The following is a 27,901-nucleotide window of genomic DNA, read 5'->3' on the forward strand; positions in this document are numbered from 1 at the left end:
ATAACAAATTCTTCTGCATAGTCGTATTCCTTATGAGCGGAGGGTCGTGGTCATCACGTGGAATGAAACACACGTAACAACTTTCTTGGCACTATTAATGGAGTGGTTTGCCATTGCTTTGCCCATTTCACACACAAGTTAATAATCAACCTGAATGCAGGTTTCCTCACGGTGTTTTCCTTCACAAGAAGCAAGTAGTGGTTGATGAAAACTACTATACATGAGTCAGATTGGTATACAAACACATGTGGCACTAGTAGGATTTGAACCTGTGACCTTTCGGTTTTCGGTTTTCGGACCCGAAGTTCCCACGGGGGCGAAGACCCGGGGCAAGTAATATTATAAAAGCGAAAGTAGCTAGCTAGTAATATTATACCTAAAAGCGAAATTAAGTTTGTTTGTTACCTCTTCACGTTTTACCTGCTTAGAAGTAGGGTACCTTGCATCCCGGAAAAAGAAATGTTCCCGCGGGAATCACGCGGGCGAAGCCGCGGTTAAAAGCTATTGTTAAATACTTACGGCTTGAGCTAACTCAATTAGCATTTACCTCGTAAATTGATAGCAATTATATCCATACCTGGAACAAGCAAATGAATGGTTAAGATCTAGAATTTCGTTTGGGGAAAAGTAATTACTCAGAAGATCGCATGTCTTAGGAACTATTTCCAAACGAAACTAATTAAGTTACGTCTCGACGACTGTTTATTAAAATATCTTGATATTTATTTGTAATAATGCTTTTTTCTTTATTGTTTTTGTACAGGATGTCTCTTAAAATAACAGAATTTTCGCTGTTAGTTTGGATGACAAATTGAAGCAGATATGTATTATAAAAATTTTTGCTTTCCCTTACAAAGCGATCGGAAGACCATATTTTTTGTTTTTAATCTGTTTATTTAGTGGTAAAGCGGTGGTGGTGTAAGGGTTAAGATGACGGCCTCATGTATAGTAGTTTTCATCGACCACCACTTGCTTCCGGTGAAGGAAAACATCGTGAGGAAACCTGCACACTGGTTGATTCTTATCAACTAATGTGTGAAATGGAGAAGGCAATGGCAAACCACTCCATTAATAATGCCAAGAAAGTTGTTGTGTGTGTTTCATTCCACGTAATGACCACGACCCTCAGCCATGAGGAATACGACTATGAAGAGAGATTTAGTACAGAAAGTAAAAAACATTACATATTATGTAATGACCATTGTGAAAATTCTGCTGGTGTATATAAAACTATATTTTTATATAACACGAGACGGGCATTTTTTTTAACTGAATACAATTTTTAGGTGACGTTAAAATCTAAATTATAATTTGTTGAAATGTTCACAAATGCGTGTAAGTTCCTGTTAATTTACTGACAACATATCATTCAAATAATAACCGTAATCTATATAAAATAGCTATAGGAGAAAAATAATAATGGAGGTTCTTTATGGGACTAAAACAAGCGAAATATATATACTTTTAATTTTTTGTCTGTCTGTCTATTTGTTCGCGCATCACGAAAAAACTACTGAATGGAATGTGAAGCAGTTTTCACAGCTGATTAGAGGATAGTCTGACTTAAAGTCTGGTATAGGTTTCATCGCGATACGTTGCTCATAACCCGAGTATTGACAATAATAATTTATTAGCGGACGCACTAAAATTACGGGCGAGGCCGCGGGAAACAGCTAGTTATCAAATAAACCTCACATATCGTGTAGTCTCTCTAAATAATAAAGTTGTTTTGAAATTAGTCAAATTATCGTATCAGCCAATTGCACATACACGTTAAGCCGCCGTTATCGCATTAGTATTAACGTTTAACGTTTAATATCGCTATAACGTTAACGCGATAATAAAGGATTATTATACACGGTTACAGAATTAATCATTGAACGGTAAATGTACGATATAGTTCACCTGTTTGTGTGTTTATGCTTCTATTGACAGGAAATTTCTGATTTATTGATCACAGAAACTGTTAAATCTGTGCTGCTCTCATGGGAAAAAATGGGTGTCGACTAAATATTAATATCTAACTGACAGAATGAGCTGAGTTCAAAAAAATTTTGATGAAAGCAAGATAATATAATATATATATATATATAATATATAAGGACAAAATCACACAGAGATATAACGAAATTAGTGTAAACTGTCCAGAAATACTCCCTATGCTTAATCCCCTTGGCTGTGTTTGGTCAGCTAACAGGATTGATGCAACGCGTTCATTTATTCATACTGCCCTAGTTACATAAGCCGTCCAAGTTCCAGAATAAACATATCAAAATATGCCACGTTAATTAAACTTTGAATAGTAAAGTGTGGCGGTTTCAAAGTTTTTGGTACCGCTGCATGTCATATTGTGTTAGCATAGATATATATACGACGAAAATAAAGGCGAATTTGAAATGGTTTCGGATTGGTATGCTGTTGACTGTCACAAGCTTGTCTACTGGTGAGAATAGCAGTAGTGACAGTTATTTTCTCAATTTATTTTAATTTTATCAGACATTCGTATTGGTGTGCTGTCGACTGTACAAGTTTAATAGTGTCGAGAAATTTATTGAGAATTATTTTAACTTAATTCTTTTAAATTACATCAGACTATAAGTCAGAATCACACACACACACACACACACACACACACACACACACACACAGAAAGTCACTCGGTTGCATCACATCGGGACACATTTCAATGTCTGAGAGTCGCTTTTTGATGAAATTTGTGCAATATAATAACAGATATAGTAATATTTAGCCCTATATTATGATGTTATTTTCCAAATACTAATAAACTATATAAAAATAACTTTTAAATAACACGTATTGAGTTATCAACGAAGTATGTTCGAGACGGATACAAATGATTTACTATCTCGAAATATTCGCTGGAGCTCAACACGGCATCAAATATAATTTTATGTTATAATAAATGCTGAATTATTGTTTACTAGCGGTAGGGTAAAACCATAATATTTATTTATTTGGGCACATCAATAACATAAATACAAGACAATCACATTTTACATATTGATAACTTAGCCTAGTGTTTACATTAATGACAGACGTGCACAATATTCTGTATCAATTTGCTATTAATTTCTAAATTCGAGAATACATTTTAAAAAATATTACTGATTTAAAAATTAAAAATTAGCAAATAATAAAAAGTAGCCTACGTCATTCCTAAAGTTTTCACCTATATCTGTGGCAAATTTCATCAAAATCTACCCAGTAGTTTTTGAGTTTATCTATTGCAAACAAAAAAAACACAAATCTTTTCTCATTATAACATTAAAGGGCGGACAAAGAGCTTACACCACTTCAGAATTTAATAATGTCCAAAGTAGCTCACCTGAGAGCATACTCATGTCTTTAATCAGCAATTGTAGACATACCAACACATATTTCACAAACACTTTTATTGGACATCTAGCGGTGATATAATAGATAAATATCCAAGACTCAGATATCAGCAAGACCAATGGAAAGGTATGTACATAACTCAGCCCTTAAAATCCTATTAATATTATAAATGCGAAAGTGAGTATGTGTGTGTTTGTTACTCTTTCACGTAAAATCTACTTGGACGGATAGTTATGAAATTTGGTATACGTGTAGAATACATCTTGGAATAACACATATGGTACTTTTTATCTTAGAATTCCCTAGTAGCAAAACCCCGGTGCGAAACTAGTAAACAATATATTTCGCGAACACTTTATTGCACATTCGATAGTGCAAAAGTGCACACGCGATGCAATATCGCAACACTCATTACCATTCATAAACAAACGGAGACGGTAAAAATATTCCGTGGATAATTCTGAACGGCTGAATAAAACATTTTCAGTAGACACAATCCAACAGCACGAAAATTACACTGACGACTATTACAAACACCTATAAAAACACGAAACAACAACCAAAAATAAACGCTACGTTGTAAAAAATAAAGTTGATAATCCACAAGCTTATGCTAATAGCGTCTTCAAGACCACAGGTGAGCATCTGCTAGGTTATGTTGCGAAAATATAAAGTTTTTCCCAATAAATAATGCAATGCTGTACGCTCGAGGAAAATATGGTAATACGCAACTACACGTTGTTTTCGTATGGGGATTATATCGGGGATAAAACTAATTCAAAGGAGATAATATTTGTACGAGTTATGAAAACATTCGGGCCGGTAATCCCGCAGATGTGACTTACCTCGTAATAATACGTCTGTTTTTTCGGTTTCTATACGCTTTTATTACGGAGTTCGATAATATAATTGTTGGTCGTGCACGACGTCGTCGGGCCGAATTTCATTTTTTACGATCTTCCTTTGTTATGAGAGTTTGTAGATTTTTATTATCACCCACTTTGCGTAATTAGGAATTTTATTGAGAAGTTTATTTTGTGTTATGTATGTATATGTTTCAAGCTTTTAAGGTCATCGGAGAGATTCGCATTGATTGCGATCAACGCGTGCTTTTTATAATAATACATTATTATGACACGGTTCTAATAAGCGTCCTGATGAGTTTCTCCGTAAAACGATCGGAAGCAGGTCAAATTAACTTGCAAGATTATTACAAGTCAATTTGACCTGCTGCAAGATATAACTCATAGACTGACACAGTTACAGGGCAAGTTGAACAAATAATTGTAAAAATTGATCCGAACATACTTCAAGAAAATGTCAACTTGTCGATCGATTCTAAATATCGATACCAAGATATAACCTACGTAGACAATGTTAAGCAATAAGTTGTACCTATTGTATAATCAAATTATGTATGTTTGAGTGCAAATAGATGATAAAAATATGCGCCAAAATGTCTCAACCTAAACACGTAAATTCGAGCCATGTTATGTCGTCATAACGCATCATTATACATTATATACTCACACATACAAAGTGCATACAAATCATTGTATGCGCCCTCACGTTTGCTGGTGACAGAATCGTGAAAAGAATCGGTTTGATTTAATTCTGCGTCTGTTTTGTACATGTGATGATTTTGACCGAAATGTCTGTTATGTTTTTGATTTGTGATTCGCAAAAATTGACACAAATAAAAAATAATGAATACTGGACTGTGTGAATAATTATGAAGTTTGAAACAGTAAAAATCTGTATTTTTCCTGGTATTTAATCTCAACTACCGGATGTCATTTCTGCTGCACATAAAAATATTTCTTTGTTACAAATTACCATGGAATTAGTAGGTACTCACTTACTAAAACCATGAAAATTACATACAACAAATGAAATGTCAACTTCGACCTATCGAATTTTTTTGCGAATTTATCGCTTAGCCGTCCAGATAGGATAAGGATTTGGTAAAAAGGTTAAAAGCGTCCAATTTTTTTTAATCCGAAGCATATAAATTATCGTCTAACAGCACCAACTTCAAACTATTCAAGTAAAATGAAGAAGAATCTTATCTTCCGAGTGTTTTGGCGCAAACGGTCTGTTTTTGTTTCCTCTCTTGAAGAAGTTGGATAATTTCGTTAGCATTGTCGAAAGTCCGATGGGAATTGCAGCTTTTTTGTTAAGACTGTATGCTAAGTAGCACGAACTACATAAAAACGAATTAAACTTGGTGGAGTTTGTGTATGTGTTTTGATAAGAGAGGTACATTGTTTTGTGTAAATAGTGTATTCTCTTTTCAAGTCAAACATGTGTTTGACAAGACATCCGTCACAGGTGTTATAAGAGGATATCTATACCAACGAAGCGGTGGTGGTGTAATGGTTAAGACGCCCGGATGTGGATCGAAAGATCTCAGGTTCAAATCCTACTCGTGCCACATGAGTTTGTATACCAATCTGACTCATGTATAGTAGTTTTCGTCGTCCACCACTGGCTTTCGGTGAAGGAAAACATCGTGAGGAAACCTGCACACTGATTTATTCTTACTGTACGACTATGAAGAAGATACCAACGTTATTTTTAAAGCTATACGACAACCAAAATTTCGATTAATAATAAGTAATCTACTAGAAAAATTTAAAATCAATCTACAGTCGATGCAAACTGTTCCAACCGGTGACAAATGTGGAATTATTAGAGATGTCACAACAAGTTACAACTGACAAAATAAAGTAAAGTAACAACTGATACCAGTTATATACCCAGCAGTAGACTTCTGGGTATATAACTGGTATCAGTAACTTCATCTAACTGCGATGATGATAATATTGAAAATGCTAATTATAATAACAATTTCAACAGTCTTATGTCTTATAAATATAAAGAACAATTCATAAATAACTTTCGTAAACACCTTAACGCGTGAAAAACTTCTAAAATCGCTTTCCGAACATATAAATCGCGTTCGTTTTACGATCGCAACAAAAACCGTTCAATTTATTTATATTTACCGTTCTTTCGAAACATTGTCTGGGTCCTAAATCGAGCTGCAAGTTACAAGAGACATGGGTGGGTTTGAGCCCGGTTTGTTTCCAAAAAATCTGGCTGAAACCCATCTTTAAGTTAGGATTTCGGACTTTTTCGGAAGAAATCAGGAAAATTCTGGGCGTAAACCTATCTCTAAGAAACGTGATCGAATTTGCACTCCGTGAGCTACGAACCACCCCATTATTAGAACGGCAAGTTTATAGCAGTTTGTAAATAAAGATAGTATTTCTGATGATACTTGTTCATAAGCTCCTTGATACATATTTTTCTGTGACACGATAATAGTTTCCAATGAACGAAACAACTCATCTAATCTGCATGTTTTGATCCAAGGTTAACCCTACCACAGCTCTTTAAGAAACATATTATCACTCCAACGTTTTCTATTCCCTGTTATCGAAAAAAAGAAATTATATATTACAATATTCACGCGGAAACGCCCCCTGTCACAAAACAAAGCAATATAACGCTGTAAGATACTTACCGACTGAGGAGATTATCCCCAACTTGACTTAGATATTTTGATGTTTTACGAACGAAAATTGGTTTTTCCCTTAGCAAAGAAAACCCATTATGATGGCTCAGGAAGCGGGCTTGTTACAGCGTATATAATTTAGGATGATCCAGATTTCGCTCTAAGGTGTGAGATTGACAGCAAGTTAAAGGATTTGTGATATAATAGAAGTTGACGCGTTATTAGCATCTGTTCTGCATTGACAGCTTCAGATTTTTCACTTTGATCAGCTTTTGTATCGACATGTATTGCATTTTTGAGATTGTTGTTTTACTCGCTATGAATTACAGAGATAACTACTAAGAAAACTGTCGCTATATCAAAATTTCTTTTCCGATTGACAAGAAACACACTTTTTTCTATTTCGAAATGCTATTTAATCTAATTTGGTATAAATAGCTTATTAATCTTCTATATTTGACATACTTTCTGGAATTTGGTAAAGAACAAAGACAGTTGGATCCCATACTGTACTAGTAGCTGTATTTGTAGCTGATTGTCACACAAAGAAACTTATTAAAAGTATGTAAATATTAGTTTTTATCTGTATTGTATATTGTTTAATCATCTACATCGATATCAATTTTGAAATCTAATCTAATTTACAAACTAATTGTGGTTTAATTATATGAGATAGGACAGATGAATCTAAATTAAATCCAGTAATGAAATATATTTCTTCAAAAATATTGCACAAACTAGAAATACATCACAAAAGTAGAAATATAAATATTCGCAACATGAAGCGCTGTCAGCCACTTACTCATATTTTCCGTGGCCAAGTAAGCATTCTTCAAGATAAAGTGTGGTGATACCTCGTTCTACCTGGACCATTTTTGAGTCTATTTCAAATGCAATACTTTACCTGTCTGTAGTAAAATTTAGCATTTCAGGAGCATTGTATATATTATATATAACTTTTGGCGTGACTCTACATAGGTACGACAGTTTTAATAAACTTCTATTTGCTTCTGGTAAAAGAAAACACACTCTATTTGATGATTCTCTACCAGAATGTAAAATTGTGAAAAGAGAAAGTATACTATGGTTGTTATTAGTATAGCTGACTTTAAATTCTCTAGCTAACACCGAACACTCATATTTATTCATATCCATGAATATATTTAAAAAAGAACATCCGAGTATTATCCGCGTACAATTAATTCTTTATTCATAACATTCAAGATTCAAAGCTCCCATATTTTAAGACATAATTCCAGCCTACATTATTCATAAAACAATAAAATCCTGGCGATTCTTTCCAAAATTCTATTAAAACTCATCGAGCACTCCACATTTTGGGACGAAAGAATAGCTGTGGAACCCCCAAAAATTGAGTTAATCTCCCGACTTTGTGTGTAAAAATTTATTCAGAAAAGAATAGTATAAAAAGGCAACACAACAGCGAATTGGATTACAACCAGTTCTTACCGAAATTGTGGAACAACTTCGGGGAAATGATTACTGGAAATTCGGTCCTCCAACGAAAAGTTTACGGTCGGTCCTCATGAGAGTTCCTTGAAGGAACCTTTTATGTGCCTCTGTTAAATAATCTAAACGATAAATCTCTCGTAATTAATTAGCTTCTGTTTTATGTATTAGTTGATATTGAATGTTAATTATTTATTTTGCTTGTGTCTATTGAATTTATGACAGCGTGACGGCTGATTTGCGTGAGCAGTCAACAAGCTAATCATTATCGCACAAAAAAGTACCTAGTACTCTTTATATACTGTCACAGGAGACTGTGGTCTCGTTTCGCAGGACAGGATCCACTTCAAATTCGCAGAGTGCGTAGATATTAGTGTGCGTCTCAGTGACGCATAAATTTTTTCTTGTGATATGGCAAAAATTTGAACCTTAAGTTTTGTTCCGTTTTAACTTTTGACATATTTGACCGGATCTAAAGCATCCCGTATGGCAATAGTTTTTATTTAATTAGATGTCAAGTAGACAAAGACTACAGACACGTATATTATATTAGTATTAAAAAATATAACAGAAATATGTAAAACAATAAAGATGATAATATTACAATAAATAATAAAAACAAGACAAAACAAATAACAAGATTATTAAAATAAATTAAGTTGATTAATGAATAATAAATGTTTCCAAACAATCTTGAAATTTGAAAAACCAAAAAGGTTTTGTATTTATACCAACAAAATAATTCTATAGTACGACCCCGCATTTGGGAAATTGGTTTAGAAGCATTACAAATTCTGTTTATTGGAGCAAAAATTTGGTAAAGTCTACGTTTAAATATCGTCGGAATTGGAAATACGTAGCTTAATTAACTAATCAATGGTACACATTTTCTTTGAGAACACCATCAACAGAGTTGAAAATCTTTAGGTACCCCGCTAAGAAGTTGTAAATACCAATTGGACTGTGGTTCGTGGCATGAAATTTAGCGGTTATTGTATAAGAAAATCAAAAATTATAACGACATTAACCAATGAGAATTATGATTTATATTGCAAGATATCTAAACTACTTATACGTATCTGTGTTAGCAGATAATAAGTTGATATTATACAGTTCCTAACTTTGTAGACCAAAGGCCAAAATGATTCTGAAATTAGATCTTCACTTGCTCTTTTCACATCAAACACAATGGGACTGTTTGTTTTTTGTAATATGTTTTTGTAATTGTAATATGTTTGTATCAAAAAATCTTGGATCAAAATTACGAGCACTTCAGAATTAAAAACGAAATAAAATAGATACGCAACAAAAAACTATTTAGAATGGAACACAAAGGAACTTATCACTTGTACCGCACTCTCGCACTCGGCTGTTTACCACGATCCCGCCTTATCGGAGCCCTGCAGGCACTGCCCGTATTTTTGTTAACAACTTCTTTACAAAATTTTCACTACAGCCCCATCTCAATAGAACCCACTTCTGTTATCGAAGAAAGAACCCCCACACAAGTTTAATACATTCTATTTACACAATACACAAATTTCCGAATGGAGAAATTACAAAAGTTATCCCATTAAACGAATGAGCCGAAGAATTTGCATTTTTTGCTATCAATTTCCTGTGGCGATGAGTTTTGAATTTACTTTTTGTAACTGTTATGATAATTTTGTCTACTTTCGTCGGTTCATTGTCGAAGTTTCAAAAAATTGTAACTGCTCATTTTTTGTATTGCATTTTACTTTTATTAGTTAATTAAGTCTATTTATAATCATGCTGTTTATAATTAAAATTACAATATGACGTAGAAAAAAATACTTGTGAAGGATTAATTCCTGAATAAATGTTTGTTTGTTGTGCAAAGCCATAAACCATAAATAAACATAATTTTAATATTGCGAGACCATAGAAAGGATAGATGAAACTGATTGTAATAATACCAGAGGCAATATAATAGATTTATCAAATCCAGAAGTGCCGCATCATTCTGCCGAAATTTTGGTACCTCGGCTAATGTATGAAGTTGCAGAGTGCACAGCGGCTTAAACGATATATAACACTCCAAACTTCCCAGCCCTTGGACAAAAAAACGCGAACACAGTATCCGAGTTAAGAATACCAAAATATATTAAACTAAGATTTAAGAGAAAAGTGTTCTTATGCGGATTACAGAAGAACGGAAGCAACAGCAAGATAAAAGTGGTGAAGACACAAAATTTTCCGAACAGGGCGTTGAAATTGCCACTTTTCTGTGTGTCTCGTCTCCCTTTGTTACCTATCTTGAAACTGTATTTTATATTGTAACTATTATTTATCGCATCGACGAGCCCCGACACATAAAAGGTGACGTTATTGAGAAATTCTAAATTTCGCATAATATAACGATTTTTGACGCCATATTGGCAATGCGACATATTGTTCGTGGGGTTTGATTCGATATTAAAAAAAAAACCAAAAAGTTTCGAAATAGTTCTTTGAAAGGCATTCCAAATACTTATTTTTTCGTTTTGTGAATTCTAAATGTTCTCTTCTGTGCATATCAAGTAGTTATTCCAAGTAAGTAGCAATACTTGAAAATAACTTAAAAAGAATATTTTATTTATGCAGATTTTTGATGAGAAATCACTGCGAAGAATAATTTATAAATATTTAAGACTGCTTTATTATTTATCAAGTTTAAGTGTTGAAGTTCTAGTAAGTAACTTGCTCATCAATCACATCACCAATAATATTAAAGAGGTAGTTAAAGTTTTCAAAGAAAAACGTATGAATATCCTACAACAAACATGAAACTTCATGAAAGTTTAAGATAACTTTCCTACTTAATGCAAAATCAGGTAAACAGATTTCAATCTTGATACCATAATAGAGTAAAACAGGGACTGGCATATAGCTTATACTCTCACTAGAACCGAGTCCCCGTGCTCAACAACTAATAAATATTATCGCAGTATCAAAATACATTTCCTCTACATCTCCAAATTCCCCTGCATTCACTTCCACCTATATATAATTCGTTAAAGCTTTTGTCTTTCACGTTCCGGCACCTATAGCAGTTTCGGTATCGATATTCTCGATAACAATAGGGTAGCTCAGCTTCACGAAAACGCTCTAACGATCTAGATTGTACACTATAACTTACACTGTAAGTGATGTGATAGTGTTTGTAATGTTATTGGCAACAAAACGCATTATTCTATCGTGTACGGCTTATTTGTTTTTGGAATTAAGTGTGTGATTGGCCAACTTTCGTTATAATTATATAATTCGTTATTAGTATATAAATCTCTCTATCTAATTTGAGCGTCTTCCCGGTTGCTTCCTTCATAATTATATTATATATAACTAAACATGTATAACAAATAAGCAGGAATGGAGTTCTTTTTGTATTTTTGGCAAATATAATGATTGCAATTAATATTATGACTAAACGCTAATGGCTTTGTTAATCGAGATAGCATGTTAATTATTTGTATTGCTCCATATACTGGTGTACCTTAATAATTGGTGATTTTATCACTAACGAAATGTATAGTAAACTCGAAGCTGTGAACATGATATTTCGAAATAAACATTTCGCAAATAGCAACTTGACGGCATAACTTCCATTCCAAACAAAGATTCCTCGCATCCTCTATCGCCAGCAGTCGTCGAAATCAAAAAACAATTTTCCCACACACGGCTCCACGATAAATCTCCCGTACAATTTCCGAAATTTTTCTATCTAGAAGATTTACACTCGGTTCATCTCGCGAAAAGAAAATCTCACCTCCAATCGTATTATCGATCCCCATTTCAGTACAATTTGCTCGCGAGCGAGGGCAAGCAATTTTCAAACTTAAATGAAAATATCGGCGAAGGCAGAAAGGCAACAGGGAGTCTCCCAACTCAGCGATAGTTCGCTTCCGTTCCGTGTCGAATACAGCCGACGAAATCGTCCTTTGTCTTAACTTCCTAAACATCTTTCGACTTACTTTAATAAATTTTGTCTTTGATGATATTTACTGTAACAAGCCCTTTGAAAGATAATTGTTTGTCATTGTCAACTAAATTTTGGGTTGTTCTCTTGTTTCACGTTTGAGTTGTTTCCAAGTTTTTGTTCTTGTATTACTTTATAGCTATTTGTGTATTTTTGCTGATGTTCAAAATTTGCGGTCGGTTTTACAGCAGTTTCAAAATTATTCTAAATGAAACATTTTCAATTATAACAGTTGGCATCAATGCTAAGAGTAAAAATATTACTCCTAGAAAAAAGTCATTCAACGTTTTTCAGATTAACACTCAAGATAGAAATAAAAAATTATTTCTTTTCTAAATATTCTCGGCTTCAGGATACGATGGCTTTCTTCACGATTTATTACCTTTTATTTCTATGTTCGTTCTTTCCACCAAATTTCACGTCTTGCAAATTAAATTTATGCCAGGGAGCTCAATCCAAAACTACCTATTATAAGCGATAAACAGTCTGGCAGAGTTTGTACCTTTTCGACCAAATATTTGCATGCTTAAAACAAACATTTATTCTATGTGGTGTGGGCTCATATTGTTGGGGTGGCTTCTACATTGCTCTTATAGTTGCCTTGGGAGGTAAAGAAAATATTGTGATTATGACTTAGGCTTATTTGTATTTTGATCATATATATATATAAGTATGTACAATATCATATTTAAGTATGTGCTATATCGCAATCGCTACATTAGTAAAATAAATTATAATGCAAATGATTTGTTAAAATGCCAAGAATATCAAAAGTTTAACAATATTTAAATTTACTGAATTCGTGTGGGAGATATTTTTTCAAGCTTTATAACAAAAACATCCTACTGAGATCCAGATCAAATAGTCTTTAATTAGAAGTCTAATAAGAAGAAAATTCATTAAATAAACACAAAACCTCTTTCATCGTCATCAAACCTAAACAAGTTTTCATCTTAAGTCAATTGAACTCATTAAATCACCCAAATATAATATGTTTCTAAATTTAACTTAGTACACAATACTGCAGAGTTCTTAATCTCAATCACATGCCTCCACTTCCTCCGAGCGCTCCAAACTCCAGATTATTACGGTTCTATTTCTAAGGGCTTTGAGCCTGCGACGACGGCAAAAGATTTACATAAAAAGAAACTTTCCGTCTCCGAAATTATGATTCAATTAGAATTAAAGGATTGGTCGCTCAAAGGGCTTGCATTTTTTCGGGTCTGCCGAGTCGGTCGACTGATACGAACTCCTTTGTGCTTTCGAGCAGACTAAGGAGGTTGTAGCCTTGTATTCGAGTTTGCAGCTAAAAGGTATTGGTTCAAATAACAAGCGGTTTACTTTTAACACAAAGATACAAGGAGAGAAACTGAACGAGGTCGTTGGAAGCCGAGAGGTTTAATATTACGTACGGGTGTCCCCCAAGGCGCAGTTCAGGGTCCATTTCTGTATTGGCGATATCTGCTTGTATCGCTGCCTCTTTCAATTTGCGCGGCGGTCAAACGACCGACGTAAAGACCCTCAGTTCATTACGCATTAGGTTATTTCTTTCTTCGCGTCTGTTGAATCTTATGCTCGATGTACTGTTAAAACCTTCGCTAGTTTACGGAAATATAACAATTTATTCGTTTCTTATTTTTATATCGTGCCTTAAGTCTTGTGCTTTTTTAACAATGATTTGCCTATATAAAATCTTAATTTGTAAAAGTCGTGAGTTTTCAATTTGGTTATTCTAATATGAGTATTTTCTGACTGATTAATCGACTCATTATTGCAATTTAACCAATCAATTAGACTACTGCCTAATATTCTGCTTGTTAGTCATTATTAAGATTTATCAGAAGTAGGTCTCAAAAGTGGCAATAAATTAATATCTGATTTAAGAACCACAAGATTCTGAAAGGATAAGACGGTGTAAGGGAAGGGTGTCATTTTCTTTTGAGCTAAAGAAATGAATCCTTCGTGTAATGTCTGTCACGCTAATACTAGATATTTGTTAAACTTGGATCCCCTAGATGTTCGGATTAAGTGACGAATTATACATTTTTTCGACGCAACCTTGCGATTATTCCGCTTCGCTCTTAAGTTCGAGATATTCGTCTTAAGGATTAAGGGGTGCCTCCCGAGAAATTTCACGGAATACTCTTGATGGATGAATACGGAAGCCTTAACTCCACAATTTCGGGGTGTAAAATAGTAAAAGAGAAGAGAGATCTCGCTTGACGCTAATGATGCCGTTTTTGAAGCGTTAAATGTGTTTTTATTACATAATGCTATACTTTACGATGCTGAGACAACTGTGAGAATATGCACGTATATTGTGAAAGCAAATATTATTACTGAAATTGATTAGATTTGTATGTATATTTAGATACAACAATAGCATTTTTCATAGATATTACATAATTTTAAGTTTTGTTTATATGTTTCGTGTCAAATACAATAAACCTATATGCTGAAAGATTTTTATGTGGTGCGAACTTGTTTTGAAAAAATAGCCAGCTCTATAAATAGACATTAGTAATTGTTATGTATATAGAGATACATACCATTTTGAATTAACTAATCGACTATATGAGTACAGTGTGAGTGTGTCAAATTATTTAAAATTAATTGCTTCGCTCCCGTGGGAAATTGAGAAAAAAGATATAGTCTACGCATGCACCAAATTTCATCGAAATCATTAAATTGCGTTATTGAGAAACAAACATCCTTACACACTCACATGATGCAAACTGTCGCATTCATAAAATTAGTCTGATGATATTCTATAGGTACTCCCACGCAGAAAGGGCCCAGACAAAAGGCCTAACTGCGGAAAATAGTCCACCAGGAAAGTAAGGAAGTAAGTAAAGTTACTCCCTTTTTTGTATTTCTTCATACCTAATTACAAAGCATTGAAAAAAAACATCTTAAAGCTGTTATTGCTTGTCCAACACAAGCAGATCGAAACCCCAGCAGGACACGTGGAATCAAACTTAAAAACACATTCATTCATTAAACAAACACGCGTTAATTTTAACGAACGACTGCCATATTAATTAACGAATTTCCGGCTTTCGTTATGATTATCCCACGGACTACCGAATCACCATTAACAGTCGTCTCTCTCTCTTTCATGGACTATAAATAAGACAAAAGAAAAGGACTTGTGTAAGGCACAATACAGATAGATATAACATTCGGGAAATTAAACCTCGGATTCAAATCTCATTTGTTATTGTAGTACTAGTTTAGAAATCAGTGCTTTGAGAGAAATATCCTTATTCTTACATATTATAAAATAAGTCCCCTTCTTGCGTCTGACTGCGTTAACTTTAAAACTACCTACTAGTCGGACTTTTGTACGGTTTTCACCAATGGATAGCGTGATTCCTGAGGAAGATTTAAGTGTATAATTTATTATGATTTTAGGCCGCTACTTTACCAATATTTTTCAATTGAGAATACATGTTAGATACGAGTATGTACTATACATACATATGAAGTAATGCTTTTTTTATTTTGTGAACTTGATCGTAACCATAAATAAATTTTAATTGCATATCAGTTCTATCTGATATCTTACTACTTATACTTTATCGAAGGTTTCTAAAGAAATCACGTGCATATCATAAATCTATTATCGTTTTGATTATTATTATTGTTGACGTTTTCACTTAGCCAAGGCAAGAATATGAATTGTTGCAAGTTCTTTAGGAACCATTACAAAATAACTGCTTTTGCCTTCAAATTCTCTTTATGATTAAAATAGAAGAAGACCATCTTTATCCTGTGTAACTTAGCCCTTAGTTTTATTTCGGAAGGGCCATCTATCGCTCGACATTCGTTCGCAAGCATGCGTTTAATAGCGGCAATTAAAAGCGGCACTCTGGCCCTACCGAAATATCGTGGCATAAAAACGTCGTTGTGACCGCGTATCGAATTGTTTAACACATTCGGCTGCAGCTTTACGACTTGTCACACGTTTATGGCAGCTACCCAGCCGATTTTGTGGACATACCCCGTATTAGAATATCGTTTCTAAAAGCACCCGTGTAATGTGCACCCATGAACTTAAAATATCTTGAAATTCTATTGCAATTTGCGCAAGTCTAGTTTTTTTTAACCAATAAAGATCATACTTATGTATCAATCATAAATAAATATTAAAAACGTTGCTTAAAATTGCATGAAAAATGCTTAAAATTGAATGGTGTTCCATCAAAAATTTGACTGACGCTAAATGTATTACATGAAAGACTTATAATAGGTTACGAAATGAATTAGTCGTAATTTCGAATTAATTTGGTGCTTCTGAGATAGGTGCTTGTAAAACGGGAAATCCATTTTTAAATTCCAGTACCATCGATCGATATCCAAGATCGTTAAGTCTAATTGTGTTAAAAACTTTCCGTTATTTTCGAAGCTATAAACATGAAAGTCCTCTTTGTTTTACTAAAAGCCTCTCTTGGGATCGATATAACTTATTTTTACCCTAAATATGGACGTAAAAACCCTCTTTATTAAAGCAACAAACAAGGGAAGATTTAAATTAAACGTATACAATATATTTTGAGCCCCATCATTTCGGATGTACCAGAAATGAAGTCAGCGACGTTGGACCTGAATTAAAGATTAAACGGTACTCTTGTAAAGGTTGCTGTTCACCGTAACGCAGAAGAGATATCAGAGAGAGATGAAATGTTAGTACTGTCTCGCAAAAAGCCGGCAGTGTTCGCGTTCTTAAAGTGTGTACATCTGTTCTCTAACCCACATACTATTTAATACACACCTCGAAGAGACTCTAGCAGAGATAGATTCCTAGTTGGGGATGCCAAAGTAAGACCCCAAACAGGTGATCAGTCTTCAAATACTGGGATCACCACTCAATAGCAGAGACATAACAGAATGCAGATAAACCATTCCAATTTTTCTAAGTTCAAACATCGCCTTTGCTGCTCTAGTGGAGACCGGACCTAACACAGTACAAATTATCCTAAATTTGGAAAACCAAAACATACAACGGACAGAATAAATTCGCAGCCGCAAACAAAGGGTCGAAGGCACAACCACGATACGACAAATGTCGTACTAAACGACAAATAAAAGCTGTGATAGTTTAAATTGGAGCCCAAAAACTGAATGTAAACAAACATGGAACCCAAATTCGGGTGGCAAAGTTTTGGGCCAGTGGAAAACATTGAAAACTGCCGATCGAAAATGTTCGCTAGTAATTTGCTGGTCAAATTATAACTACGGCTTTGTGGAAGCAACACGTTGGTCAGCGGAGGGAGAATGAAAAATGTTTAATGTATAATTAAATATATACCTACTCTATACTCTATACATAACATGTTTGGCACTGCACTATATTAAAATTAAATAATATGTAAAATCTAATTATGTTCTTAAAAAAAAGGAAGAAGATACCATTCAAAAAGACAAAATATTGTATTGTTTCTGTCTACATCCACATCACAAGTTTTGATGTGTTTATTTGAAAATCACGTGACCACTAAAACGGTAGTATCAAGGGGATGATTTAACCATTTAAAATGAGTCCTTTTGGCAAGAAACTAGAACATTTTTACAGATCACGTAAAAGCTTAAAATGGTAGAATAATGATAAAAGTGAAATACAAATTTGAAATGACCCAGTCTCGATTTCAATCGGAGCGTAGGCGGGAATTCCAATTAAATTGCATTCAGTGAGACCTAGAGCGATTATAGAATCTGTTGGTGGGGAAATTAAAACGGTATTCCCTAGGATTTCCTGTTCGGTTTTCAAATGCGATAAAAATCCATTACGGTTGGTCGCTGAAGGCCTGCGTCACACTCAGCGTGCTTTTAAGTTGAAATGAGGAAGACTAGATGAGACAATGTAATTTATAGACTAGCTTTGGCGTTAGTCAAAAGAAATTTCATCCGTGTTTGTTACGTCACAGTTTTATTCATCTTTACTTATCTGATAGCTCTCAAGTAAAATTTTCATCACAACAATGTCATTGAGCGTACAGAATCTCTTAGAGGTAGGCAAGGGAATTCTGGTGGGCAAATTGGTTTTTACCAGGAAATTATGTAGCAGAGTCTCAAAGAATGCTTTGATAAAATCGGGCTACAATATATATATATATATATATATATATATTCCATTTCAACAGGAAATAAAATAATAATAAATAAATAATAAATAAAAGATTGTTGATATGTGTACGATTGGTTGGTAGAACGAAAAATAAATAATGAACCAAATGACTGCTGAAGCATAATATTTCGTACAAGTTCTTTTAGAGAAGTCATCAGTAAATGTACAATGAAGACTTTGTCAGAACGTTAGCGACGGGAAGTCTGCTGGAGTCGTCAAACTTTACGGTCAGTTAATTCAGCGTCTGTCAACGAAGTTTCTAGAAAAAGTTGATACTCTGAAGAATGGTGAGTTGCATTTTGAGTACAAAAATGTAGATGACAGTTTGAAGCGTAAAACTGAATTTGTTGTAGAGAAATTGACTGTATTTTTGTAGTTTTAACTTTTAAGGCCAGGAAAAGTGGGTTAATTTAATAAAGAAGCTTCAGTACTTCGGTTTGTAGGATAATCGTAATAACACATCAATTTGTCATGATCGTTTAACACACAACATTGGAGTTCGCTTATATTGCCCTAAAATAATTATTACGCAAAATTTTGGAAGCTTTGTCATAGCCAAAGATCGAACGTCGAAATTTTCAATCACTCCCAAATCTCGTAAATCAAAATAAAAAAAAGACTATCTAGCAATAGCATATCGTATCTAGTACATCAGTATCTAGGGCTCTTCCATAATACGATTCCCTCGTAATCACATGCTTCATTTTGCCTTCTCACTGTCACTCCTGGCCCACCCTCCCAACCTTTAATACGCAGAGCACCAGTAATTCAATATTCAGATACTTTACTACTTTTAAATACGTAATTATTTTTCTGGCATGTTCTTCGAATGATACAATTAAGTATAGTCTGTTCATATTTTATTAATTCCTATTTAAAATAGTAATTAATAATGAACATAATTATATTTAGTCAAAAACTGGTCACAAATAAAATAAGAACACACGCGATAAATGAAAAGCTGTTGAAATGTTTAGAAACAAAGCAGCAATCGCCGAAAACACCGGTCGGAGAAGGTCGAAAAAATCTTTGGTGTAGAGATCGCAAAAACAAAATAAAGAGCAATTGTTTCGAAACAACATAGATAGGCCGTTTGACACACGAAATCGGAAACGTTACACAAAGACTCCAGTTTCAGTAGGAGGCATCGAGTCGAAATTACAGGGCCGATTTAGGTTGGAAGGGAATTTCTGTTGACACTACAGCTTCTGTGAGAAGTGGAGTATATTTGTTCTATGCTAAACGCTTTAAAAATACTCTAAGATGAAGGAACAATATTGATGAATTTATCACTTAAAATTTTATTAAATGAGGTAAGGCACAGTGTGGTCAAAACAGAGCGAAAGAAGTCGTGCTAATAGCTGAAGAAACCAACACACTAGATGATAAATTAACAACTAAAGTTCAGGTTTCCTCACGATATTTTCCTTCATCGGATGCAAGTGGTGTCTGACACATATTTAATGATAAATATAAACTACTATATATGAGATAGATTGGTATACAAACTCACGTAAAATAAGTAGGATTCGGACCTGGGATCTATCGAATCACAAGCGCACGACTTAACCATTACATGAATATGCTATATTCAGTTGGTTGACGGTGTAAGTTACTAGTTCGTATGCGACTACTTGGCATTAGATATCAGTGTGTAGCATAGTCTTTTGGCAACTGAAATAAAATCTGAAAAACCCGTGTTAGCAATAACGCGCTCCAAAAGAAAGAAGAGCGTTACGTACCGTTTTGAACGAGCAGCGTAGAATCCCTCGCGAGTGGCAACTCGGAGTCCGTGAGAGTTGCGTCGGAGGCGTTGTCCGAAGCTGAGGTGGGGGTGGTGGGGGCGGTTGGCGAGTCAGACAAGCCGCGGCTGCGCGTGCGCCGGCGGCCGCTGCCGTTGCTAGAACCGCTGCCGCTGCCCGAGCCGTACGGGTGCAGCCGGCCCAGGCCTGTAACAATAGAAAAATCATTGAAGCTTTAATAGTCGTATGGGTCAGATTCTTCACAAACAGTCGGCCGCGAACGGAAGAAACATAAACCCATCTATGCGTCAGAGAGATCTTAAGCCATTCATGTCGTCTGATTGGTCTAACTCAACGATACTATATTTTTATAACATATACATATACAGACATCCAAGACCCGGGCCAATCAGAAAAAGATCATTTTCCATCATGACCCGACCTCGAACCTCGAACCCGGGACCTCTCGGTTCAGTGGCAAGAACTTTACCACTGCGCCACCGAGGTCGTCAAAAGTGGAATAAACTAGAAAAATATGTAAACATCAAAAAAGATCATAAAGTAATAAGCTAATGTATGAAATTGATAATTAAATTAAATGACACCCCATTAAATCATATTTTCATTATATTAATATAATGACATAGTAACTGTATTTATTTCAGTAGACGTAGAATGACACGGAAAAGACTTGTTTATAAATATGCATAAAGAGGGTAATATATCGTATGTGTTAAACATTTTATACTAAATGAACCTTATACAACAGAGCCAAAGTATCGACCTTCCTCATAATACCCACGTATTTGCCTACAGAAAAGAAAAAAATAAACCAGTGGTAAAAGTTGGAAATATGAATGAATATTCTCTCCAAGTCACTTTACCTGTAATCAAAGCGTATGTCTTTGATGTGTAGGCTTTATTAAGTAATGCTTCGACTGAAATGCGCGGGAAAAATATGGGTCTTAGCGCCAGTACTCAGCTACTTTGCTCTTTGACTTTTGATTCTGTGTGGAATATACGTGTTTTTATTCTCATCTTGATAAGTAATTTAGGGTTTTCTTTTAGTTTTTTTGTTACGAAGTAATTATATTATTTAGTATAATTTATTTTGCTATAAGACCTTCAATCAAAATATCTGTTATATTTTACTAATATATCATGTAGTGCCAGATTTTTTGCAAATTGAAAGTTAAAAATATCTTTATTATTAGTATAGCTTTGCAATTTTCAAAAGTAAAGCAAAGTAAGTGAAGCCGGATTCAAGAGTTAGTCCAGAAAAAAATATAATTAGTTTTAGAAATAAACTCATTCCAGGTCCACTATAAATCTTGAGGCACCTTGTTAATCAACTCGCCCAGTATTCACAACAAAGTAAAACATTCAATTAACAGGCTCTGGAAAAATAAATTCACAATATTAGTTTTCTTTTTGACTTCATGTTGATTTAACAAAGACCTGTGATGCAGTCCTAACTTTATTGTTATGGTAAACTACCACGAAGCAGCGATTATGGTCAACCGAAAGGAGATCCCAGATTCGAATCCTACTCATGCCACGTGAGTTTGAATACCAATTTTATCTCATGTGGTTTTCATAGACCACCACTTGCTTCTGGTTAAGGAAAACACAGTGAGGAAACCTACACTCGAGCCTCAGCCATGAGGAATAGGTACGTCTTGAAGTACCTTTTTTAAACCTACAATCGCCATGTTGCCAGAAAAGGTGAAGCGGATAAATAAAACCAATAATTCGCTGGTCTGATGATGTTAAGAGAACAACAGGTGTGAAGAATAAATATTGCCCAAAATCGATGAAAATGGGACAAAATATATGATAGAAAAAGAAGACACAAACAAACAATACTTCAAGTACTAAATCTAGACTAGAATTTTAGTAGTAGATAAAGTAATTTAATTGATCTAATTTAAATAAATATCGATCAAAACTTGTGCATATTCGGATATAATAATTTCTTCTATCTTGTAAATACCTACAGAGTTTGTTGTAGATTGTTTTATTAAAGTTGAAGTTATTTTCATTATTGTATTCCTAAGTCCCGTCTTATTTTAGGGCTTAAAGTCGCTCAAAATCGGGTGTTAAATCTCGGGTGTTAAATCCTAAATGTTGTCCACGATTTGTTCCAATTCAAATCAAATACCACCCCGGTAAACACACTTCGACGATTATTTACATAGAGGATCACTTCCCTTCTCCCATTTACATTAAAATTTGTAGAAAGAGCGTCCTCATTGTGTTCGTTGTCATGTTTTGAAGCCTTATTATTTCTAATTACGGACCTTTCTATATTTCTTTATGTGGCTTCTTTTTTCCTTCGTTATTTATTTTTATTAAGATCTTCCACGGTTTCTGATTCATATTTGTGTGGTTTGTTTGTAAAATGTGAGATATTTTTGTTGATATACTCGTACGATTTTTTGGTTCCATGAATAAAAAAGGTTTAATACAAAATGAATAAAGAAAATTGAAGCAAGTTAAGATCGAACCCCGAATATTGAAATTACATGTTGATCTTAGACGTATCTTTCTTACGCAATCGCGTGATTCTGATTTGAGCCACGGTGAAATAATTTATATAAAAAGAAACTGGTCTTAGAAATTCTACTTTGATATTACGATATCTGCCTTACTGCGCTACGTCAACTCTCTTTGAGAATACTGTTGTGACTTCAAAGCTGCAGATCCCTTAATCGCCTTGTACGACATTATCAGTAGTATATGAAGTGGTCGTATTAAAGAGCGAGAACCACATGCTGTAATTTTATTTGAGACCCAAATCGTTGAAATTTCAATAGAATTGGTTTTCTCCACAGAATATGTAAGGCGCATTTTTCTCATTTTTGTTTTAGCATCAATGTGGCGAGGCTCTGATTAATATGTCTAAAAGTCTTTCATACCGTTCGTAGTATCAAGTTTCGTAATAAATAAATTATCATAATTTCTCCCCCAAATTGCAGCTTTAACGCTATCGTTTTCAAAATAATTGTTTTAATTACGATTTTGAGTTTGGTAAACTTAGAATATGAAGTAGTATCATATTATGATTTAAAATTTAAAGACATTTGATATTCAATAATTGAACTCTTAATTACAATATTATTACACAAAACGAGGAAACTCAAACTCTCTTCAAAATATTGTTTCCAAAAAATCTATGCCATGCATTAGTAGATACAAAACTAGCTATTTCTGTAGACAAACATACACACATTATTTATGAATATGATTAAACGATGAACGTTCGCTTAATAAGCATAATTTTCTTTAATTAGCGTTGCTTTTATTCATAGAAATTTTTGTGTTCCTTTCCCTCTTCTTTCTAATATGAGCGTCTTTTATTTCTTCCACACACATATGTCAAAAAATACCTTCGAATACCAACCACGGAATTTCATTCTTTAATAAAAATTAAAAATTTGCCTTCGAAATTAAAAAGAAAACCATCTCATTACAAGTTGGCTCGCTTTAAATCCTAGTTATCGTGTGTACGGTCTTTATATAAGGTCATTAGGAGATTCGCCAGCGTCCGTTCGGACCGTAGTGCGCCTCAAAAACTTTTTAATTCAAGGCAAACATCTTGAAAGGCTCAAAGGAGAAGAAAATAAAATTAGTCCAGAATGTACCTCATTAACGGACTCCATAATTGAGTATGCAGATTGCATGTGGAGGCATTTTGAAGTGGGTCGCGTGTTTCGCAAATACGTAGAAAAGTATGAATGCGGCTGTTTGGAAAGTAAAAGAAATATGTTCTTTACGGAAAATTTTGTTTTCAAGCAAAGAAGTAGACTTTAGTTTTATTTACGTTTGCGATTTTATTTGAACGTCATTCGCGTACGATGAGTACGACATTTAGTTACCATTCAATTTCGTAATAAATATATTCTGAATTTTTGTTATGTGATAATGCTTTTGTTTATTTAAGTTTTATCATCTTTTTTGTAGGGATCAAAAATGATGAAATCCTAGATGAATGGACCGTTAAAAAAAAAGAAAACACACATTTTGTGGTAGATGTGTCCTATTGATTGACAATGCAGGAATGTGATGATTTTTCTTTATCTACTAAACAAAAAACTAAATGAATATCTACAAATAGAGGATGAAAACGTAGCCTCCACCAATCCTTTTCTATCACCAAAAGTTTTCAACATTACTATGCAATAATCCAGTTCTAATCAGATGTACGAAAGTTGCTCAATGCGATAATTAAGGATCCGGGAACCCTTCAAAAAGCCGGAACAAAAACGACAATGTCCTCGTTAAAGCAGAATTTTTGCCAATCCCCCCTCCCCCCACTACTGGCCCGAGTAAGGAATGCTAATTGTGAATGTTGAACAAATGCACTGAAAAATATGGAAGAACCCATAATCTGGTGCTGTGAAATAGCTCGCTTGATTAATTTGAGAAATAATAAAAAAAATGAGTTTTGAAGTTTTAAGTTTTATTTCTGAAACCAACCACGGCAGTGGTAGACATTGTCATTTAAAATAGCATACAGAATAAGCTTAATGTTATTACATTATATATTATTATATAATAAAATATTTTTTCCGAAATCGAGAGAGATAATGATCGTGCTATAATGCAAGCACTTACCAAACTAAAGAATAAAATTTCCAAAAATATCGAAGTGTCACTATAGTCAATCACAGATCCACACACAGATCCACATAAATATCGGTGCAAATCCAAGAAAACGCTATCGAAAACTTGATAGTTAAAATAACACAAACAACAATCACGTATGTCCGCACAAAAATGTAAAACTAAACTAATTTGCGGCAAAAACTAAGAATCTAGAATACAGTGGGCGAAACGGGACTAACATAAATAAAAACATGTCTGTTTCCTCTGATAAAACATTGATACTGACGCAGGACATCCGCGGCGATAACGTTTGACCGTTTTTTAATAAATTGAACCCTTGTTTTAACGTATGAGATGGGATTTTAGATGATCAAAATTAACGCGAATCAATGTCATACGGTACTTGGGATTTCCAGGACTAAACATTTTTTGACTCGCAATCTTATGTGCCTTCAGTATGTTATCAAGAATATTACGAATGATATTAAAAACAAGTTACAATAAATAAGAATGTTAGTACAATTTTGTTTTTAACCTATTCCGCTGTTCTATCTAATGCCAAATCAAACCATTTTCAGTTAGAACAATAGCATTCAAATAAAATTAGTCACAAAAAGGAATTGAAAACAAAGTCTCATCAATAGCTGACCTTATTATGAAACTCAGTTTTCTTATAATATGTTTAATAGTCGATGTCGTTTCTTCAATATTCACAGAATGCCGAGCGCATTCGTCAGACTTTATATTAGAAAATTCTGCCCTCGTTCTGTCTCGTGTATATGAGATATTCTTGAATAAATATTTAATATTTTCTAAGATTATTTCTATCGACAACGTACAATGAAATCTATAGCAACTCAAACATGTAATTTATTTTGCTTCACTGTTCAGCCACTAACATTCGAATGCTGATTTTGACAGCGTACGAGAAAATAAAATTATGTATACTCAATACGACAAAATAGTGAACTCATAAATATACAATTGGCGTTGCTTACGCGACGAAATCACGTCCCCGCGAGTTAGAAACCCTTCGAGAATCTGCCACAGTCAACACGCATCCTTCCGCACGTATTGTTCAGTATTCGTTACTAAAAAGAAACTACAATTTGAATCCAAAATACATACATAAACGAACCAGCAAACATTTAATCCCTAGGGGTTACATCACAATCCCTCTCGGAAAAAAAATCACATTCATTACCATTCTATATGGATTCACCTTTGGTTTACTCTTTGTACCTACAATGTCCCCATTTCAAACTTTGGTGAACTTGGTCACCTGGACGGGGACCCTTTTCTTCCCAAATGTAAATCAATGTGACTTCCGAGTTCGCGCTCAACATATAATATTCTAAACACGGAGGACCGCGTTAAGGCAAACGTGGAAATTTGTCACATGAGCGATGGTTCACCTACGTGTTTCGCCATCTAAATCCCAAATATAATCCTACTATGTTCAAATAAAATACACCTTTATTACTTTAAAGAGAAAAGCTCAAATCCTGCGTGGCCTCTTTGGCGATTTCATATTTCATACGTGCATGAAGTAGGATTATCGCGGAAATGTATGTCTTAACACCGTAATCGAAGAGGTCGTTTTCAGTTGCTCGAAAGGGAATATCTCCTCACTGACTATAGTTACGATGAGAGGAACTGTATGATTTTATGCTAGCAAAAGTAAAGAAGGTTGACAAATAGGTCGGTCGTGCCGATGTTCAGTTTTATTAAAATTAAAATGTTCTATCGTGACATTAATATAAGGCTGTAAGGTTGCGAATCGCTGATGCCTTCGTTTGGATTTACAGCGGAAACACCGAGGATAAGCTGAACATTTTTATTATCATCGCTCTAGTTTATTGCGTCTCCAGCTCGGGCATTAGAAATAATCTTCACCGGGGGATGGTTTTTCTTCTTAAACGAAACAATATTAATAAAACTATCATTTTATAAAGTAAAATTACAGACAAATTATGGAAAAGTAATATAATCAAAAAGTTGCGAGGTCCACTTGCTTTACTAATACCAAAACAAGCAAGTTTCAGAAATACAGACCAAATATCTCGAATTATCGAACTGGAAAAACATTTGTGCTCGGAAATTTTCGTGAAAAACAAAGCTAGCGATAAATCTGTCGAACCTAAGTAAAACAACCGTCGAAGGGCTCGTCCACAGCCGTAACTCACATCTTAGTCGTGCAATTTCACCGACAATTTATTCGGCATGAACTGTAGTTGTCAAATGCTGACGTCGTCTATCGAAAGAATAAATGATAGACATAAAAGTCCTGGAGACAACGGCTTAAGTATTGTGGTCACGTATGGAGACGCGAGACTAGGAAGCGCAATCTTCAAGAAAAGAATTACATTTACACAAAGGATGGGGAAATCTCCAGTAATTCAATGCATGGGGGCGAACGCATGCAGATATTCAAGGGAGCTCAGTGAATATCGAGCAAGGCGGAGCTCAGAAGACTGCTAAATTCGGAACAATTTGCAGACTTAAAGGAAAAGACTGCTGCAAATGTACTCTTTGCAAAAACGGAATTCTCAAATGAAATAAAAAGACAGACGTGATATAGATGAAAATTTAGGTACTAAAATTCATTTTATATTGGAAAATAAATAAGGTTCAATAGATTTGTCTGATATTAACCATTGTTACGGCCATCGAGGTCAAAACTCACATTCATTAAAAGAGAAAATCAAACCACAGCTTTAAAAATACACTATGTATACATGTAATATTTTCAGACTGGAATTCAATTATGAATGCCATTTTTATTTATAAAAAATAGAATTTTAAAATCTCTGCGCATTTCAACTCATGTTTATTACCTTTTATTATTAAAACTCGGTCTATATTCATCAATAAAAATAGTTTCTGCTATTTGTTTGTATCACTTAGGTACTAAATTCGCATTATTCAATCTTCAATGTTGTTTTGTGCTTAAATAAAACAAAAATTGTGCATTCTATATTGAAGTAGGTACGATTTACACAACTTTATATTGAAAATGTGAGTCACGATCCTGAACCCAGTGACGTTTACGTGTAAACGCAATCGAGTTTAGAGCAATTTGTGAAACAACACAAATCTTT

General features: G+C 34.2%; 1 protein-coding gene across 6 annotated transcripts in view; it reads right to left on the reverse strand.

Annotated features, from left to right (window-relative positions):
- Ten-m (Tenascin major) overlaps positions 1 to 27,901 on the reverse strand; it is a 627,474-nt gene that overhangs the window by 184,461 nt on the left and 415,112 nt on the right. For all 6 annotated transcript variants that reach the window (XM_053744007.1, XM_053744005.2, XM_064435939.1 and 3 more), the window contains one exon: positions 20,193 to 20,399. Coding sequence is in view for 5 of the 6 variants with exons in the window: in XM_053744005.2 (XP_053599980.1) it covers positions 20,193 to 20,399 (207 nt within the window). In the remaining variant the exon portion in view is untranslated. The remainder of the gene's footprint in view (positions 1 to 20,192; positions 20,400 to 27,901) is intronic.

This window comes from Plodia interpunctella, chromosome 4, assembly GCF_027563975.2.
Source record: "Plodia interpunctella isolate USDA-ARS_2022_Savannah chromosome 4, ilPloInte3.2, whole genome shotgun sequence".
Lineage (NCBI taxonomy): Eukaryota > Metazoa > Arthropoda > Insecta > Lepidoptera > Pyralidae > Plodia > Plodia interpunctella.